Below are 20,631 nucleotides of genomic sequence, written 5' to 3'. Positions count from 1 at the left end.
GTAGGGGACTCCATCGTGTCAAGGACTCAGGCTTATCGCTCTGCTGTGCATGGCCCTTGTCCCTTCTTTCAAGATGGAGCTCCAGCCATTACAGCCATATTCCAAGCAGCAGGATGGAGGAAAAGAAGAAAGATAAAGGACCTTGTGAAATAATAGAAAATATATATATTGGCCTCTGTTTCCCAGTTCCTGCCACAGTCCTCCTAAAACCCTTATAATTTCCTAAATGATAAGAGCAGTAGGAACTCTCATTCCTAATCTTTGGTCTTTGACCCTAGTTCTAGACACACAGCTCCTAAATTCCTTGGAATTTCTGGGATGTGTCATTTATTCTAATGAGATGGGGCCAGAAAGATCAAGATGGGGTGACCAGAAAGATCAAGCCATAATTAGAAGCTTGGAACTTTTAATCCCACCCTCTATTCTCTGGGAAGTTTTATAAAGTGGCTGGAGATTGAGTTAATAACCAATCATAGCTAAGTGATGAAGCCTTCATAAAAATCCCCAACATATGGGGGATTCAGAGTTTCTGGGTTGGTAAACACATCCACATGAGGGGAGAGTGATGTACCCCAACTCCACAGAGACAGAAGCTCCTGCACTTAGGACTCTTCTGGACCTCTCCCATGTATTTCTTCATCTGGCTGTTCATCTGTAATCTTTATCAAATTCTTAATTATATAACAAGCTGATAAATGTATGTTTCCCTGAGTTCTTTAAGTCACTGTAGCAAATTATCAAACCCAAAAAGAGGGTCATGGGAACCCCAATTATAGCCAGTCAGAAGTATAGGGGACAACACAGGACTTGTGATTGGCATCTGAAATGAGAGGTCGGGGGCAGTTTTGTGGGACTAAGTTTTTAACCTGGGGGATCTGACACTAACTCCAAGTAGCTTGTGTCAGAACTGAGTAAAATTGTAGGACACCCAGCTGGTACCAGGGAATTGCTCAATATGCAGAAAACCCACACATGTGGTGTTGGAAGTGAAGCGAAATGTGGTAGTGGTGTAGGGGTAAAGGAGAAACATGGGAGTTTTTCCTTCACATTGTCCTACACTAGCTCTCCCTTAAAACAGGGATCCCAGAAGTTGCTATTCGACATTTCTGCTGTGAGCCCATGGGCCACCACTCAGTCGGGTGACTACCCTAGCGTCAAGGAAGCTGGGAAATGTCTTTACCCCGGGAAGTCACGTGTCCAGCTCAAATTTCTATAACTATAGAAGAAACGTAGAACAAATACTGGGGGCAAGGAGCAACTTCTGCCACAGACATCTTCCTTTCCACCACTCTTCTTCCTTGCCAGAGTTAGGAAAAAGAGAGGCAAAGAGATTTTTTAAAAAACCAGTGCCATCTTGACAGTAGAAAAGGGCACTTCATTATTTTTTTAATGTTTGTTTGTTTGTTTGTTTGTTTGTTTATTGAGAGATAGAGGCAGAGAGAGAATCCCAAGTAGGCTCCTCGCTGTCAGGAGCAGAGCCAGATGCAGGGCTTGCATTCATGAACCATGAGATCATGACCTGAGCTGAAATCAAGAGTCAGATGCTTAACTGACTGAGCCACCCAGGTGCCCCAGAAAAGGGCACTTTAAAGTGTTTTTCATCATCTCAGAAATGGTATGGTGTGAAATCAAAAGGAAACTGGAAAACTGTCATGCATCTTACTCTGCCCCACCTCAAACTCTGCTCAGATCAGTTTCCAAACATGAGCAATCAGTAGACCTTCTTTTAGACCATTGCCCATACACAATCAGAGCACAAATCTATATAAATATAACATTGACAGTAACTGCAAACACAGAATACATTTTATATCTGAAAGATAAGAGACAGCCTAGCAAAGCAGTCTGATGTTTATCTTTAACCATTCAGACATGGATTCAGCTGGTCCCCATGGCACATGCCTGGCAAATTCATTCTGTTGCCCAGTGGCCATCTCCATAATTCATAGTACTTGGGTGTCATAAAGATTTTTGAGTACATGTGCAAATAAGATCAGAATTATGCTCTAAGAATATTAACCTGGTAAAGTATTAAGTGGTCAGGCAAGAGAGAGAATGGAGTTGACACCAGTGAACAGATACTGCAGTGCTAATGACAAGTGAGGTATACAATGGGAATGGGAAGCTGGTTACAGATAGAGATCTACTCCAAAGGACTCAGAAATAGACTGTTTTCAGGGGACACACTGAGAAGAAGTTTAAAGAAGGAATCTGTCAATTTTGTGTTTTTAAGAGTCTCTTTTTGTAGATAATTGTTCCTCTGCCATTCTATATGATTATGGCAAGACTGCCAAATGGCAGGACCCTGCTGTTTAACAGATGAACAGAGATGTGAGTGTGTGTGTTAGTGGTAGGAGCAGCCAAGCATAGAATCTTACGCCCAGCCAATCATAGTACTCCATTCTCTTAGGCACAGTGATTGGTCCAGGGATGGACAATACGTGCCAGTCTGGGCTAATTAGAGCCCTTTTCTGAGACTTTTTAATTTGGAGCTGTTGGGGAGGAGGCAGGAGTGGAGAAGAGGTGTTGCTTATTGGAAGTTTGTGAGTGAGGAGTACCAGCAGCCTTTCTCTCTTTCTTTCTTTCTCTTTCTTTCTTTCTTTCCTTTCTTTTTTTCACTATTTGGAGAACACCTGTCTGCAGTAGGAAAGAATGAAGGCAACATAGATAAGTGGGCAAAGGGTACATGGGGCAACCAGTTGAGTTCCTGAGTCCAGTCAAACTAGAAGTTAGATCACTGCCTGGACTTTCCAGCTATGGAATCCAATAAATCTCCTCTTAAGCATAAGCTAGTTTGAGTTGGGTTTCTGCCATTTGTGATCAAAACACATCTGAACTGGAAAGAAAGAAAGAAAGAAAGAAAGAAAGAAAGAAAGAAAGAAAGAAAGAAAGAAAGAAAGGAAGAAAGAAAAGAAAGAGAAAAGAAGTTGAATAATATGCTCTTGCTATTAGAAATAGACTTAATAAACATCTAAGAGTCCACAGTAAATTCAATGAAATGAATGCTTAAGCACATTGGTAACTAAGAAATATTCATTAGCAAACTATAGACAAATCAAAGGTGTTAGGAGAATGTTGAAGAAGCCAATTTTGCTCATTTTTGTCATTTTCCTTCTAACACTGGTAGTTTTTGCTTTTGAAATTATAAGAGGAAGAAAACAGATGTGTCAGTCAAGAGAGAAGGAATTGATTGAGAGGCAAGAAAAGGAGGTATGGGAATAAAATGACGGGAAGGGAATGTTGAGAGATGGCATGGCATAGCAGTTCTAGTCTGGGAGTCAGGACCTGGGTCATAGCCCTGGCTTTGTCACTACTGTTCCACCAACTTGGGTAAACCACTTTGACGAGTTGTAATTTCTACACCTGAGAAATAAGGAAACCTGGAATAAAGGATGATAAGGTCCCTCTTGGTTCTAACAATCTATCATTCTAGCATATCCTGTTTCTGCCAGAAAAATGAAGGAAGCAGGGGAATAGGGTGCATCACTATTGGATTTGCAGCTGTCAAGAGAGTGACCTAAGTTTTCTGAAGAGGTACAGCTTGGATGTCAGCTGCTCTGAAACACCCACACCAGCCTCAGATCATCCCATGGGCAACTGAGGCTCTGACTTTACCCTGGAGGGTCAAAAACATGGTCAACAATTATTGGGCTGGCGATAGAAGTAGATCCAAGGCAGGGCTCCCTGTTTATAATTCATTAAATAATTTATCTAATTCCTTAGGCAGAGAGAGAACCAACCTAATCTCCCTCTTCTCTCCCCACCCTCTTCCTACCCACTAAGGAATCCTGACCCACACTAAATCCTATCCAGAGGAGCATACTGGAATCCATCCAACCTAGCAAGTGCAGCCTGCTTGGCAGAGACCTGAGCAAACCAGTTTCACACAGGAAAATTCAATAGCCTGCTATTATCACAACCAGGGAGGCAGGGGAGGAGCAGTCCCATCTATCACAGTGATTTGAGGAGGTGGAGAAGTGAGAATGGGAAGAAGAGGTGAATAAACAAACAGGGAAAGGAAGAATTATAGAAGGTGCTCCTGCCCAAAAGTTGGGGCTGAAGGATACTGTGTGAGAAGAAAGGAATTTCCTTCGAGCTCTTTCAAACTGTTTTCTCCATTCTCCACCAAAATGGTCAGCAAGAAGTTTCTCAGTTCTTAGAGTTCTGAAAAGACTTGGTACACAGTCGGCATTTAATATATATTTACTGAAAGAAAAAAAAAAGAATGGATGTACAAATCTATTGGTCACCATGTTTACTCTCTTTGTCTGACTTTCTGATGAACCACAAAAATGGAATATACTCCATAGAAGAGAAGGCATGATAAGGATAGGGGCTAATTTCAGGCTCAGCTGAGGCTGATAGTCCGCACTGTGGACTATCCAGGCTGAGTCATAATAGGTCACATCACACAGAGGGTGTTTCCTTCAGTCAATGAGCAATTGTTAAACAACATGCTCTTATGGACCCAGGACCATGTAGATGTTAGTGCTGGACTCCTAACTGAAGAGGGTGTTAGCCCATATAGAACAATGATATGAATCACATAAATGAATAAATAGCCTTGTTTAGGGAGAACTAGAATTGCAATTAAAGTTCAAAGAAAAGAGAGATGAGTGGGGCTGGAACAGTCCAGAAAAGCTCCACTGAAGTGGGATTTGACCTTGATGCAGAGAACAGGCAAATGTTCATTCACTTGGGACAAACTTGGGTTAACATTCTGAACTCTGATCCCACCTGGGTCATCACAGTGCTATTTTCCAGCTGCATGGCTAACCCCCCTTCCAATTTGCCTTTCATAATCTGCATGGCAAGTGAGATTTCCATCACCATTAGAGCAGAGGGGAGCCTCACAAGGAGCAGTGCAATTTGAGCGGTGATGAAGCCAACAGGTTTGATTCTGAAGGTTATTATTGCTGCCAGGCTGTAACCTAGACATATAAACTTGCTGCTTCAAATGTTCCATCAGGAGAATTGGCTGGGGTGCACTAATCCTACGTGAAACCCTCTTGATTACAAAGGAAGAAACGACAACACCGTATCATTTAACCACTGAACTTCATAATGAAACACAAAGCGGCATTAAAGTTCTCTGCCTGTAATGCCTCAGTTTAAGCAGTTAATCTTATTTTAGCTGAATGGCATGTTCATTACAGCAAATAAGTAGGTAATATGTGGGATTACTGAAAGGAAAGATAAACCAGTTATGGGCATCATGTTGATTTTTTTAACTGTCTGATTTAACTTGGTATTTTTCATCAGTCAGAACTAATGTATACTCATCTAGCAGAGATTAAGTAGATGGGACTCTTGCCCAGAAAAGCTATTATATACAACTTAAGATACTAGTTTTAAGGGCAGCAATCCATGGTACTCAGCACTAATTCCAGCCTGGAATCTTCAGTGCTTAAACTGGAGTGTTCCTGAATGGTAAGATGGCATTTCTCTCTTTTCCATTAAGTATGTTTTCACCATTTATGCTTCTCATGGGCAGCTGAAGGACTTTTCTTCAAGGTCTCAAATATCCTTCTGAGTGGAACTGCTACAAAGACGCCTTCCAACATAATGTATAGTGCAGGGATGTATCTTATCTCATTCACACATGCTTTCCTCAAGCAAGTACTGCTCTTACTCCAAACGCCATTCACTGAGCAAAGGATACAAAAGGGAGATATATAGTCCCTGAACTGGAGAAGATTACAATCTAGCCAAGAGAGGAGGGATAATAATCACAAATATAAGGAACCCAGGAAACAATGCGAGAGGGTGTATAATCCAATGCCAGTTGCACAATGCAGTCCATAAAGGGAAAAAAACTAGTACTTACTGAGCAATATGAAGCACTACATATTGGGCATTGCACTGTAGGCTCTTTGTATACTTAATCTCATTTAAGTTGCACAATAATCTTGTGAGAACAGTATTATTACTTCCCATTTTCACAGCCCTCCCAAAGTGAAGGCTCAGAGAAGTAAATTGCTTGCCCAAATAAGGGGAAAAACAGGAGTTTAAGCCCAGGTCTGATTGATTCTAAAGCCCTCTTTTTTTCTGTTATGGCAAAGTGCTTCCTTAAAAAATATGAAGAAAGAGCAGAAGAAAATCCTAAAAGATGTAGTGAAAGGAGGGGAATTGGATCTGAGTCAGAATGTATCTTCAGTCCAACTTAAAAACAACAAAGTTCATTACTAGTACCTATTTGAAAATCAATTCTACTTCCAGAAACAGCCTAAAGAAATAAGCTTTCCAGGTAATGCAATGACCTTAAAACATTTTAACTCCAAAAATAATCTCCTCTTGATGTTTATGCCATTGTTGTTTTTATCTATTTATTCTTTCATATACATAGATATATGAATATCTATCTATATATTAGAGAGAGAAAAAGAGACATCCCACAGAATATTATTGTTGTGTCCAGTCATTATTATTTAAATTTATCTATATATTTTACCCTTTTCATCAATCTTTTCTTCTTATACCTGAGTTTCCATCTAGGGTCATTTTACTTCTCCCTGAAGAACTGCCTTTAGTATATCCTTTAATATGTAGGCCTGCTTGTCAAAACAAAACAAAACAAAAAGAAAAAAAGAAAAAAAAATATGTAGGCCTACTTGTGAGAATTTTCTGTCTTTATGTCCATAGATGCCTTTATCTCCTTCTTAATTTTGAAAAACATTTTTGATTGGGCATAGAACTCTAGATTGTCAATCACTTTCTTTTAGCACTTTGAAAATATTCCATTTGTCTTCTGGCTTTCATTTTCTCTTGAGAAATAAGCAATAAGTTTAGTTATTGCTCTTTTAAAGGTAATATCTTTTCTCCAGCTGGTTTATAAGATTTTCTCTTTGGTTTTTATCAACTATGAATGTGACTAGGTTGTTTTGGTTTGTCTTAAATTCTTCTTGGGCATCTTCATTTGTGGCAATGTTTTTCACTAGTTTGGAAAATTCTCAGCTATTATGTTTTCAAAAAATTGCTTTCATCTCATTTTCTTTCTCCTTTGCTTCAGGGACTCTAACTATATTTATATTAAATCTTTTTAATGCAACCCCTCTGTCTCTTACCTACCCCCTCCCCAATCTGTATTCCCAAACTTTTTTCTTTCCCTGTTTCCTTCTGAAGATACTCTTCTAACATATTTTGAGTTAACTCTTTAACTATGTCTTATTTGCTATAAAACCTTTCCATTGAGTTAATTTCAGCTACCATATTTTTGGGGATTTGGTTCCTTTTAATGGCTTCCCTAACTGCCAATCTTACTTTTTGTTTTACCTCTTTACCTTTTGTTTTGTTTTTGAAAGAAAAACTATTTTACTTAAAAAAAAAAAAAAAAAGTAGGCTCTGGGAACAGAAGATTAGTCCATTTGAGCCTTCAGTGTCCTGGTGATAATTTTGTCCTTCTCAATGATGTGGACAATGGCGCCCATGCCTGGCATTGCATCTTGATCCACAGCATTCAGCATGGCTTGTAGGATGGTTTCAAACAGTGTTCTGGATCCATGTTAGGCTCCCAGAAGGACTCATACATCCCATTCTTGTTTGGAGTAGATGTCACTGACCACAAAGTCGTCAGTTACCATGGGGTTGCTGATGAGGTCTAGAGAGCAAATGAAGAGCTTAAAGGTCTTCAGGTTCAACCCAGGGATTTCTGGCTCTGTGTAGTAGGGGCCAAACCATCTCTGTACAAGAGGTTGGCCATGATGCTCATGAGGGTATAAGCCTTGATCTTCCAACCATCCTTCAGCTCATACAGGTTCAACCAGAACTTGAGTTGCTGGGAAATAGTCTGGACATCAGTGATAAGCCCAGTCAGTCCTATATACAGCTGATTGCCCATGGGAAAGAACTTCCGAAAGTCCGTGATCACCATCTGGGCCTGGATCCCAAAGTGCCTGTCAGCAGCGATAGCCACACAGTTCTTCCCTTTCAAGGCCATGACGGCCCCTCCATTATAGGACATAATAGACATAATTGCAGTATACTGGGACCTCCAATAGCCACAATTCCAGTCAACTGGTTAAGGCCCTCACTGCCTGTTTTACCTCTTTGAATGTATTAAACAAATTGTTGAGCAGTTTGCCATCAAGTAAAAACAGTTGACAATAAAGAAACAATCAGCGAGTTCTAGTCCGACTTAGGATATAGAAAGCCAGTAAACACTACTCCTACCAACTATTTTGCTTTGGGAAGAGTACAGGAGGAAGAGTAGCAGCCAAAAAAGTAAAGGTAAAAAACCCGAAATGTTAACAGAAGTTTAAAGACCAAGTATGGGCTAGAATGACAACTTAGAACCCCTGGGAGCCATGGTACAAAGTGTGTGCCCCATTTGCCAGCACTTTTCCATAGGCCTCCCTGGGTATTCACAGGAAAGACTGGGTGCAGATCAGGAGAACTGAAAGAGCCTCCCTTTGGTGAGACAGGCATGCAGATGACGGCCAGCTACCAATGTGAGACAGGCATGGGGCCCATGTCCATCTTCCACACAAAGAAAAAGCCATCTGCCACTAAAGGAGTAGTACTAAATCTTCTTGCCCCCTGGTCCCAAGATAAGGTTGGCTGTGGCAGAAGAGGAGTTGAAGCAAAAGCCATCAGATGCTGGAGGAAGGCAAGAAACCTACCAGTCACCAGGATCCTTCACTGATACAAAGCAAGGTCTACTGTCAGTGAGAAAGGGACAGAAAACTCACTCCCATTTAAGACCTCCCCCATTACAATGCAGTGTCCGATTGCCATGGGGGAGAAGGAGGCCCACCCTAAAGCTCAAGAGCCCAGGACCTGCATGAAACTGAGGTTAGAGGGGGGAGAAACAGTGCCTGCCCCTACCATAAGCCTTGCACAAAGAAACAAGCAAGAGACCCCTATAGCTGAGGAAGAGACAAGACCATGGAGAGAGATCCCACTTAGCACAGTTATACACAGTCTGCTGAAAGTTGAAGTAGGAACACTGAGAAGAACTCTCTTGGCATTCTAGGACACACACCAAACACAAAGTAGCTGCACAAATTCCATCACTGGAGGAATTTGACCTGTGATATACTGAAGGTAATGATATTAACAATAAAACTCAAATCCAGATCAACTACTGATGGGAGGTCTTCAACCCTCACTCCTCATACTAATAGTCTGATAGAAATGTTTGCTCAGTTGCAGGTATGAATACTAGTTATTTCAGTTTCTACTGTTCTTTTTCATGCAATGTCTGGCATTTAGGCAAAAATTGTAAGATGAATTAAAAATCAAGAAGAAAATGACAATGGTGTATTGTCAAGAGATGAAGTAATCAAAGAACTAGATCCAGAGATAGTTCAGATATTGATACTATCCAACAAGAACTTTAAAATAACTGTGATTAGGGGCACCTGAGTAGCTCAGTCAGTTAAGCAGCCAACTCTTGATCTCAGCTTAGGTCTTAACCTCAGGGTCATGAGTTCAAGCCCCATGTTGGGCTCCACACTGGGCATGGAGCCTACTTAAAAAATAAAACATAAAATAATATAAAAATAACCATGATTAAAACACTAAAGGATCTAGTGGATCTAGGAGAATACAAAGAAAAATACACCTAGACACATCACAGTAAACCTGCTGGAAATCAAAAATTAAGAAGAAATCTTGAAGGTAGCCAGAAAACAACAAAAACATTACATACAGAAGAACAAATACAAGAACTATAGCAGGACTCTCTTCAGAAACTTTGCAGTCCTGAAGGCAAAGGAATGATTTCTTTAAAGTACTGAAAAACTTAGACTTTACCACAATCCCATCAGGTCATTTGAATTTTTGGTGTTTGTGAAGCTAATGGGGACAAAGAAAAATGGTGGCACTATGGGAACAAGAGTAAATGACAGGGCTTAAATCCAAGGAGCTGGGTGGACTTGAGAGCCCAAAGTGACATGGATATACCTCATGAAAGCAGACTATCAATAAGCTAGGATCTCAACCCCCAAAAGGGTTTTCCAGAGCCTGACCAGGTCAGTGACTGCATTCTCTAACTCACTTCCAGCATGGTGGGGTTGGTTACAAGCAAAATTTCAGTACCCATGTAAGTAAGCACCTATCCCTGGTGTTTCAAAGACACAGAATGAGTGGTGCAGATTTGGTGATAATAGCTAAACTACAAAGGATAGTTCCTATGATTCCATCTATTGTGGTATCAGGAGACGGGGAAAAGCGAACAAAGAAAAGAGGACATAAACCTAGCAGGAGGAGCCAAAGCAGCTAAACAACAATTTCATGTTTCTCCTGAGATGCTGGGTTGGAGCAGGATTAAGTCCTGAGTGGATGGCGGGCAAAGTGTGGCAAGTAGTGTAATTTCAAGCAGTTTTAGCCCTTTCACAATGTCCATCATTTTCCAAAAGCCTCCCCCAGTAAATATACAATCTAATACTACTCCTAGAGATTTCCATTCCTAGGTCCCTCCTATATAAATATTTGGGAATCACAGGGGAGAGGTGTGAGGGGAAAGAGTAAATGTGGAGATTCTACTTGCTCACTCACACTCTTTACATCCTGTGCTAGCTGTTTGCCCACACCATAATTCTCCAAACCCATAAGGAGAAAAGCAAGAGAAAGAGCATGTGTATGTGTTGGGGGGTGAGGTGGGAAATGCAGTCCCTAGGTTGTAAAAACAAAACAAAACAACAAAAAAACACTGCCTTGTTTAGTGAAGAACAGCCAAGATATAAAGAGGATTTGGATTTTATTTGTTTGTTTATTTATTTTGAGGATTTGGATTTTACAAAGCCACGGTCAAGCCCTTTATATCTCAGCTCCTATTACATTACTGGCAATAGCACTTCAAATGAACATAGAAAATGAAGTACTAATAGGAGGGAGAAAGGGAAGACATAACTTCCCCTCTGGAAACAGGGATGACTGTCAAGCTTTCTCTTGTGGGCCTCTGCCTCTGAAGATACACATTCTGGTGACCAGAAACCTACTTCCTTCTGCTTACTCTTCTGCTTCAGAAGTCAAAACAGGATAAGCTAACAACTTCCAATCCTCCTATCTACACTCTAGTTGTCTACAATTACTCCAGAAATTACAGCTGTTGAATTGTTTTTCACTTCTAATGCTATTGAGCAAAACTTTTGGATACAATTCTGGTACTTAGGTATGACAATGGAGGATTTACTACAATATCTAGCTAAAGATGGGCTTATCATTCATTCCTTTTAAAGGTTTGAAATATTTTGATTGCATTTAGGTACTGGGATGGATGTTTTAAAAAATACATCTGTTTATCACAGGAAAAAGATTTTAAAAATTATTATGGAAAACCTCCCTACTTTAAGAAGCATGAATTAGTCATATTATCTTCTAAAAGCCCTCTTTAGTTCCAAGGAGACAAAGAAAACTACTGGTCATTAAGTATGTTACATGTATGACTAATATTTATTATACCCGATGTAATAGTTTAGAACAAGCAACCCTGGTAGAGTTGTAATTTTTATGTGTTACATGTATAATTCAGTATAGGCCGAAGCTCTTTTTATAATCAATGTGATCATTTTTTGGAATTTTGGATGAGCAGAGTAGAAAAACATTTGATTAGGTATTTCAAGTCTCAATTTTAGATTTGACTATCAAACAATGGCTCAGTCATAAATAAGGAGCTCCATGATGTTCTGCTTCCTCAATTGAGAAGATAGGAAATAAGTGATACACTTTTTAGAGGGAATTCATGCAGTGGATGGGTTAGATCCAGCTGTCTTTAGGGATCCATCTGGCTCTCGGAGTCTGTGACCAGATGACCACTAAGGTTTCTTGTAGCTCAGAAAACAATGTGCTTGGAACATAATTTTTTTCCTATCTTCAACAGGTACATAGGTTACTGGTGTAAATTTTGCTTTTTTAATTCATTGCTGCTGATGTCTATTATTTATAGATGTCAAGTCTTTCATCAGGAATGCAACCCCAATAATAACGTTCTGGAAAAACATTTCGGTTTATAAGGAGTACACTGCAGTAGAAGTACAGCTCATCCATGAAACATTAGAAAATGCTGTCCCATTAGAAGTAACCTTTACCATCTACACTCTGGTGGTATTGATTTAGAGTCACATTTTAAGATAGCTAGCTGATGCTAGTTCTACATCTCAAATCCAAACAAAAAAATAAACAATCCAAAAGTACATTTTTATTAACAACAAAATGATTAGATGGTACTTTTAAAGTAGGCATTTAAACTCAATGCCTGAAAAACTGATGTGTGACGTTCAATTACATCTGAAGTTTTAAAAATATATCTTAAAAAAATCAAATATGGTGCACTGCAGTTTTTTTAAGTTACTTCCTTTATTTCAAAGTGTCAAAAAGCTAAAGATGCACACACATATGCTTATGTGTCTCAGAATTTAAAACTATGCAAAGAATTTATCTGTATGACTAAAAAATGAAGTATTTACACACTTCAGTGTAATGCTTAATGCTTATTTTTGAAATCTATTGCTGATGCTATGTTGAAAGAGCAATGACTCAACCAGAAAAATAGCAAAGGCTATCTTTTCTTTTCTAAAGTGCTTACTTGCAACCATACCCAAAAGCAATGGTTTTTAGAAATACATAACATTGAAAGGTGATCAAAGAGTCACTACTTACAGATTCAAATATGCCATTTTGTAACTTTGCATATGTAAACTGGTTTTATCTGCATTAATGAAAGATTGCTTTCAATGGCCCTCAACTATATGCTTCAAATCAAGACAGTGTTATTAGTATCAGCAGCATGAACAATGACAATGACAGAATAAACCCCAGCACATTTTAAATGGATCACAGCCCACTAGAAAAACTGTAACGGCTTTTGGATATGTTACATATCCAAAGATAAGCCTTCTTTTTCAACTCTACATACATAGTAAACATTAAAAAAAATTAAAAACACTTTCTTGCCTCTTTATAGAGCATTTTACTATATATGAAGGGATTAAAATTCTTGTACTATTTAACCTAATTCTTGTTTCTATACAGAGCAGGCTTCACATTCTCAACATTTAGAACAAAGCCTATTTCCACCAAGAAAGCAAGAAGGAATTAACAAATGAAATACCTAACACTAAAAACCTGAGGGAAAAAAACTGTGAACAATTCTGAAATGAAGCTTTTTTCTAGAAAGGTTGATACAAACATCCCAAAATAGAATTTGCATTCTGATAGTGAAATATCTGACTTCATTTCTATCATATCACATTTAACTGATTTAAATAATTTAGAAAAAAAACAGGCATCTTAACCTAACTGCTTTCTGTATCAGACTCATCTTAACTCATGCCCTCAACATGAACCATTCGACAGTCTTCTCGTGAGCACCCCCCACGTCCCTATTTTCTGAACCTTAAGGTTTTTTTACCCCTCCTCTCTCTCCCCTCCAAAAATCTCCATATATCCCAAGAGAATCTCCATTAAAAAAAAAAAAAATAACAACTTAAATACATATTGTGAGAATGCTACATTTGATTTAAAGTAGTAATAAATTATAAATTGCCAAATAACTTAATGTAATTCACAATGCAAATCCCTGGTAGAAAAAGAATCCATCTTGCCCTGAATATAATACAGCAGTCCAGTGATTTCAAATTATTTAAGAAATAAAGGCAAAAATAAGGTGTAAAATACAACACTATTTATAAAAGTTAAGTAAGAAACCAGTTACCGTAAATCTTTTTACAAAGATAAATGTAATGTGCCTTCCTGCTTCTAAAAATTGTTAGGGAGGTTTCTAACTAGTGGTTTCAAAAATCACTTAAAGTAAACTAGAGATTGAATTACATATTATTTGTAATGTATGACATATTAAATATATATATAAAACAATAATACTGCAATGGTAATTTAAATTAATCTTTGGACCTGCTACTTTTTGGCAAGTATATTTCTTTTTCAAAGTCTTTGCTATAATTAATTAATTTTTAAATGTTAGTTTTCAAAAACTTTGCTACTAAAATACTATATTAATAAGGAGATACCAGAAGTCTCAAGTAGTAATAATATGCCTACAAAACAAAACAAAGATTGTCCTTGCATCTTTTGTTATTGTAACAAATACTCTTTAAAATAGACAACATTACTTGGCCTGGAAATTAAAAATACCCAAACCCTTGAAAAAGGAACAAAAAAGGAAAGAAAAATTGAAAATCCTTATTTAAAAATAAATCTGAAGTCCTTGCATTTCTTAGGAACTTGACTTGTCAAATCAGTTTATCTTCTTTTGGACCAAGCTGCATCTCCTACCATTCACCCATGGAACAGGACGTTAATTCTCCGTTTTGTAGATTTCAGTTTGAATTTTCTTGAATGTTTGCAAAGCTGGTACTGGACTTGAGACGTTTGGCTAGATAAATCAAAAGTATTATATTTTAACTCAAATGTAATTCTCTAAATGTAATTATTCATTATTTTTATGTAAACTATAGTATTCATCTAATAATTCTATGTTTGAATCAGAATAGACTCAATCTTCTAAGAATTAAAACCCAAGTCTATTTTTTTCTACCAACCTCAAAAAACGTAACTTTGCTTGAAGCCACACATGACTTTGTTAGAAGCAGCACCAAATAAAACAGACATAATTTATATCATCTTGAACATCACAATCTCAAATATGTAATATAGGTTAGAGTATTCTACTTAAAAATTGTAAGTGTTACAAGGTACAATAATAAAATTGTATATTTAAAAGTCTAAGTTAGTAGGGTGCCTGGATGGCTCAGTTGGTTAGGCATCCAACTCTTCATTTCAGCTCAGCTCATGGTCTTTTTTTTTTTTTTTTTTTTTTTTTAACATTTATTTATTGAGAGAGAGAGAGCATGAACACAGGAGGGGTACAGAGAGACGGGGAGTCAGATTCCAAAGCAGACTCCAGGCTCTGAGCTGTCAGCACAGAGTCCGACATGGAGCTCAAACTCACAAACCGTGAGATCATAACCTGAGCCAAAGTCAGATGCTTAACCAACTGAGCCACACAGGCGCCCCAACAGCTCAGGTCATGATCTCATGGTTCGTGAGTTCAAGCCCTGCATCAGGCTCTGCACTGACAGAGGGATTCTGCTTGGGATTCTCTCTCTCTGCACCTCACTTGCTCTCTATCAAAAATAAATAAATATGTGGATCCTGAGAAACTTAACAGAAGACCATGGGGGAGGGGAAGGAAAAAAAAAAGGTTAGAGAGGGAGGGAGCCAAAACATAAGAGACTCTTTTTTTTAAATTTTTTTTTTCTTAATGTTTTTATTTATTTTTTAGACAAAGAGAGACAGAGCATGAGCAGGGAAGGGGCAGAGAGAGAGGGAGACACAGAATCCGAAGCAGGCTCCAGGCTCTGAGCCATCAGCACAGAGTCCGATGTGGGACTCGAACTCACAGACTGTGAGATCATGACCTGAGCCAAAGTCGGATGCTCAACCAACTGAGCCACCCAGGCGCCCCAAGACTCTTAAAAACTGAGAACAAACTGAGGGTTGATGGGGGGGGTGGGAAGGAGGGGAGGGGGGGTGATGGGGGCCACCTGTTGGGATGAGCACTGGGTGTTGTACGGAAACCAATTTGACAATTAATTTCATATTAAATAAATAAATAAATATTTTTAAAAAAGTCTAAGTTAGAAACCCAAATCTAGATTTCTCTTAAAATAATTCTATAATGTCAAAAAATTGTCAAAAAAAAGTTGAAAAAAACTTAAATGGCTTACAAAAAAAAGTTACATTGAGTTATATTACATGTGCACAGACACACAAATACATATGGCTGCTAATAAAATATGTGCAATCAATTTTGATTATGATGCTAATGGGACTGAATCATTAGGGTCAATAAAGGAAATCATGGCTATTTTGCTTGGTAATGTTTGTGCTTATAGTTAAATGTGAATGTTTCTCATGTTCCATAAATGAAAAACAATTGTGCCATAGTAAAAGTATCTTACATTGGATAACTAGGAATCTCTCTACTTCAGAGGCTTTTAACATGAGAGTAGAGGTTGTGGTCAGAAGGTCTGCAATGGGACCCAGGCATCTGTTTTTATGTTTTGTTTTAAAGCTCTGCAGACAATTCTGATATGTGTTCAAGGATGAAAACCAGTGTTCTGGTTTCTATCAGGGTCTCTGCTAACCACCACTCTAAGATGACAACATGACTTTCTGAACCAGTGTATTGCTTCAGGCTAAACTAAAGGGCAACTTAACCTAAAAAACTGCCTAAGCTAGAAGTCTACTCTTAAGCTTCTGTGGGTTTGGGAGACAAACTAAATCAAGAGGGTTTCTTCCTATGTTGTTTAAAATTACTAGAAATAATAGTTTCTCACTAATTACCAAGTTTATTAAACTAACCAGGTGCAATGCCAATGAGTACATGTATCTACAACCTCCTTGCTTCCTTATTCTCTAATAAATCCCTATATCCTTCAAAATTCTACTCCAGGGGATATAAAAGGAGAGGGGAGGGAAGGGGCGGGGAGGGGAGAGGAGAGGAGAGAAATTCTACCCCAGAGATCTAGGGATGAATTCCAACAGCCCTAATGCAGAGTTGGTCTTACTCTCTGTGGGCCAACCACACTGTATACCTTTAACTACATCGGTTGTAATAATTGGATTATGGTCAGTGTGTTCTTTGAGGGCACATATTGTGCCTTGTTCCTTTTTTTTTTTTTTTTAATCGCGAATTCCTACCACAGGACTTAATAAATTGGGGTATATAAAATTGTGACATAAAAAAAAAAAAAAATGTCCATGAGATAACAGCACAAGAATTGTTTGCTTACACTAGCATTTCCTTAAATTCATAAATCAATTCATAAACATGAAACATCACAGGTAATATGCAAAAGTTCTGTCAAGTTTTGGGAATATAATCTCAGAACCTTTAATTTATATTCAGGTACATTATGGAGATCATAAAAAGGAATTTCACAGGACTAGTTATTTTAAGGAACACACCCTAGGAAATGCTAACATTAGATACACGTTCTTTTATCCAACAAATATATTTGAGCACCTAATATAGGCCGGGTACTTTCTAGATACTGATATAGTGGTGAACAAGACAAAATCCTTGTTCTGATGGAGCCTCCAGTTGAGTCAGGAGAGCAAATAAGATAGAATATAAATGAAAAAGTTAAGTTAAAAAGTGTCATCACACATGATAGATATAGGAGAATTGAAAGAAGGATGTCTTAAGGATGGGGGTCATAAAATGTATCTTTGAATAAGTATCTTTGGCCTAAGACCTGGATGACAGGAGCCAGTCAAGGAAGGTAGAGAGGGCCAGTGTAAGAGCTTTGGGAAGGGGGCAGTGTGAATGAGTTTGGTGTCTGAAGGGAGCAAAAAGGCCAGGCTGCCTACATACAGCATCATGAACAAAGAAAGGAGTGGGTGTAGTGAGTTTAGAAAGGTAGATGGGGAGGGAGGGGCAGGTCACACATAGCTTAGAAAGCAGACCCTGGAAATATGTTTTGAGTTTATTCTAGATGCAACAGGAACACAGGAAGGTTTCAAGTGGGAGAAAAGCATAGTAAAATTTGTGTTTGAAAAATTACTCTACCCACTATATGAAGAATGGATTGTTGTGGGTCCAAAAAATGGAAGCAGGGATACCAGGTAAGGGACTCCTGCATTAGGGCAGATAAGAGATGGGATGGCTTGGGCTAAGGTATTAACAGTGGAGGTAGAGAAAAGATAATTTAAGATACATATTTGGAAGTACAGCTGTCAATACTTGCTGATGGAGTGAAAAAAGGTAGGGAAGAGAATATGGGAATAGGGAAATAATAAAGAAAAGTATTAAGAAAGTAAAGATAACAAGGTTTGTGGCTTGTACAAGCAGATGGATGAAAGTGACTTTGAAAAACCCTGATCAGAAGCAATAAGTATCTTCCACAGAGTTAAACTGATTTGCAAGGCAAATATGATGCTAAACTTTAAAAGTACACTAAGCCTTGAAAAAGAAAGTTTCTCAATAGTGAGGTCCCTGCAATATTTTGTTAAAACTGTAAGTAAGTACTTTTAGGACTCATTTATTACATATTTTATAGAATGCTAGCAATCTTTGAAAAGCTTTGCCAAATACACTCATATTACAGACTTTCCCCTTTATTAGCTAGCTTTTCAAGGTGACAAGACATTACAAATTCAGTTCAAGCTGATCTGTAAGTAGCTTTTTTTAGTTAAATATATTAGTGAGGTTAAATAAACTGTGAAGAAGAAAGGCTAGAAAGAAATTTATAAAGGAAAGAAATTTTATATCATAGGTTCCTAGACTAGGAATAATATTTAAGAGAAAAAAAAGCCTAACTTTTTTCTACAAAAGGCATTCTCTATTTTAAAAATTAAAATTATTAAGGGATAAGCCCATACCTTCATTCTGATCATAAACAAGAAACCCACTAGACTTAGAAGCCACTCGTCTTCAGCTAAATAGGAACTTCTAGTTAGTGCTTTTTCTGCTCTGCCCTATTTGATGGGGAATATGTGTGAGCACGTGCTGTATGTGAAGTAATGTCCTTGCAACTACAATTCCAATTTATTCATAAACAAATTGTCTGTGTGTTCACTATAGTTTCTCCCTGCCTTTTTAGGTGGCTTTCTAGGTGGCTCCACCACAGCTCTGATGGGCCTGAGAGCTGTCCACCTCTCCCTACCATGGCTGTTCAGGTCTGCAAAACCTTTGTTGCTATTCTTCTGTTGTTGCCTACCTAATTCCAGAGCTAGCTCTCTCAGTTAAAACATCTGAAAAGATACTGTATGTTGACTTTTGATTATTTGTACTTATAGACTTCTTACACATCTCTCCTATTAGTAAGTATTTACTGTAAAATTTGAAGCAGAGAGCTGTTTTAGTCTAATACAGTTTGAGTTTTCAGAGTATACATCGTTTCTAAAACAGGCTTAAGTTTTTAAAATACAGGTTTTAGTTAAATAAATAAACAGTCGTAAAAAGAAACTTACGTAGAATGAGTTTCCGTTTCTTTTGTTCTGAGTGAAGAAAGCTACTAAGGTAGAAGACAATGGGTAGAAAGAGAATGAATACAGAAACAGCAATTACAGGCACTGTGTCACTGCAAGGGACAGAACAATTGAAAGTTCGACTCCAAAGTTTTCGAGTAATGTTCATCTGGAACGATAGCAAATAAAATTACTTTCTTTTACATTTAATTTGTCTTCAAGTCATACAATTATTTTATTAGTAAAATAACAGGCATCCAGAATTTAAAACTAAATATACATCCCTAAAAAATCTATTGATAGTTGAGGATAATTTCTTCTGCCCAGGAAATTAGCTAGTTTACAATCAGTCACTGTATAAGTTTATATCATACAGAAATTTCATATTCTAAATTCATAACACTATCCAAAGAATATCAGCCTTTCACAGATCTCAGAGAACTTGTATCAACAGAAATATGGTTAGACCATGCTTCATTCATTAAAGAAGATTTAAAAGGGTAACAATGTAAGGTGATGGATGTGTTAATTAACTCGACTGTGGGAGTCCTTTCACAATGTATATGTATATCAAATTATCACGTTGAACACTTTAAATATATTACAATTTCATTTGTCAATTATATCTCAATAAAACGGGGGGAAAAGGCTCACAAAAACAAATTTTTTTTATGTTACATGTGTAATCTCACTGAGCTTGTTTCAATATTTTTAGAATGAAAATAAAAACATCAACTAAATATGTAAATACAGCTATTCTTCAAGAGATGATATCTATGAAATGTTTAGTACCTTACCTAAGATATTATGAAAGATTCATATGGCAAATAATTGTTTAAGTCCATAATATCTAATGAATCATGGAAACTTTTTTAGGTAGTATTTCATTTAGCATCATACATTAAAAACAGATATATTTAGGGGCAGCAATACCCCATTTTCATTGAGCTCACAGTTTCTGTCAAACATGGTAAGTGATATAAGGAAACTATCAAATTTAATGTAGAAAACTGTTCTTGCCTGAATTTTGAGATATGGTTTGCAAATGGTGCTTTGTATGTTTACTGTAAGCTTTGCTTACTGTAAGAAGGACGTTCTAAAAACAGGCAGTCATGTTGATTTCCTATGTAATCCAACCTTTGTCAGGGAATCAATATTCATCTTTCTTCTTCATTTTAAAAATGATGAAATAGACTATTATTCTTAAAATAAATATTTAGTATTTACTGAGAGCCTACTAGAAGCAGGTACTCTTCCAGACATTAGAAAAAGCAGTAAAAAAATAAAAATCCCCATGGTATACCCATTTTAAGTTGACAATAAGTGCTTTTTGCCATCACAAATATTATTGATCCACCATAGTTCACTCTGAGCTGCTATTCATATTCATCATTCTCAACCATTAAGTTTATTAACTCTGACCTTTAGTTCTCTACTTTTAGCCAGTAATTCCTATTTCCTTTGATGCCTCAACCCTCAGGCACCATATTCCCATAAAAAGGCATGATCGCCATCTAGTGGTGCCCACATGAAGGCCGACTATACAGTGGAGGAAAAATCTTTTTTGTTAACCATTTAATCAATATACATTACTAAAGGCCTACTATATGCTTGGCACTGTTCTAAATACTGGACAGTAAACAGAAAAGGACAGGAGGTCCTTTTCCTCATGTGGCTTATAGTTCAGTGAGAGGTAAC

At 37.6% G+C, this 20,631-nt stretch overlaps 1 protein-coding gene and 1 pseudogene across 1 annotated transcript in view; both read right to left on the bottom strand.

The window, feature by feature from the left end:
- Nucleotides 1-2,942: 2,942 nt before the first annotated feature.
- Nucleotides 2,943-9,423, bottom strand: LOC109263499 (proteasome subunit beta type-3-like; annotated as a pseudogene).
- Nucleotides 9,424-10,682: 1,259 nt separating this feature from the next.
- The window catches only part of OSTM1 (osteoclastogenesis associated transmembrane protein 1), a 41,041-nt gene continuing 31,092 nt past the window's right edge, over nt 10,683-20,631 (bottom strand). Inside the window, exons 5-6 of the mRNA XM_019443026.2 lie at nt 18,937-19,102; nt 10,683-14,332 (exon numbers count right to left, since the gene is read on the bottom strand). Of these exons, the coding sequence (XP_019298571.1) occupies nt 14,277-14,332; nt 18,937-19,102 (222 nt within the window). The 3' untranslated portion in view covers nt 10,683-14,276. The remainder of the gene's footprint in view (nt 14,333-18,936; nt 19,103-20,631) is intronic.

Source organism: Panthera pardus, unplaced genomic scaffold (assembly GCF_024362965.1).
Source record: "Panthera pardus isolate Hobbes unplaced genomic scaffold, ASM2436296v1 HiC_scaffold_17, whole genome shotgun sequence".
NCBI classification, from domain to species: Eukaryota; Metazoa; Chordata; class Mammalia; order Carnivora; family Felidae; genus Panthera; species Panthera pardus.
This window is presented reverse-complemented; position numbering and strand designations above follow the sequence as displayed.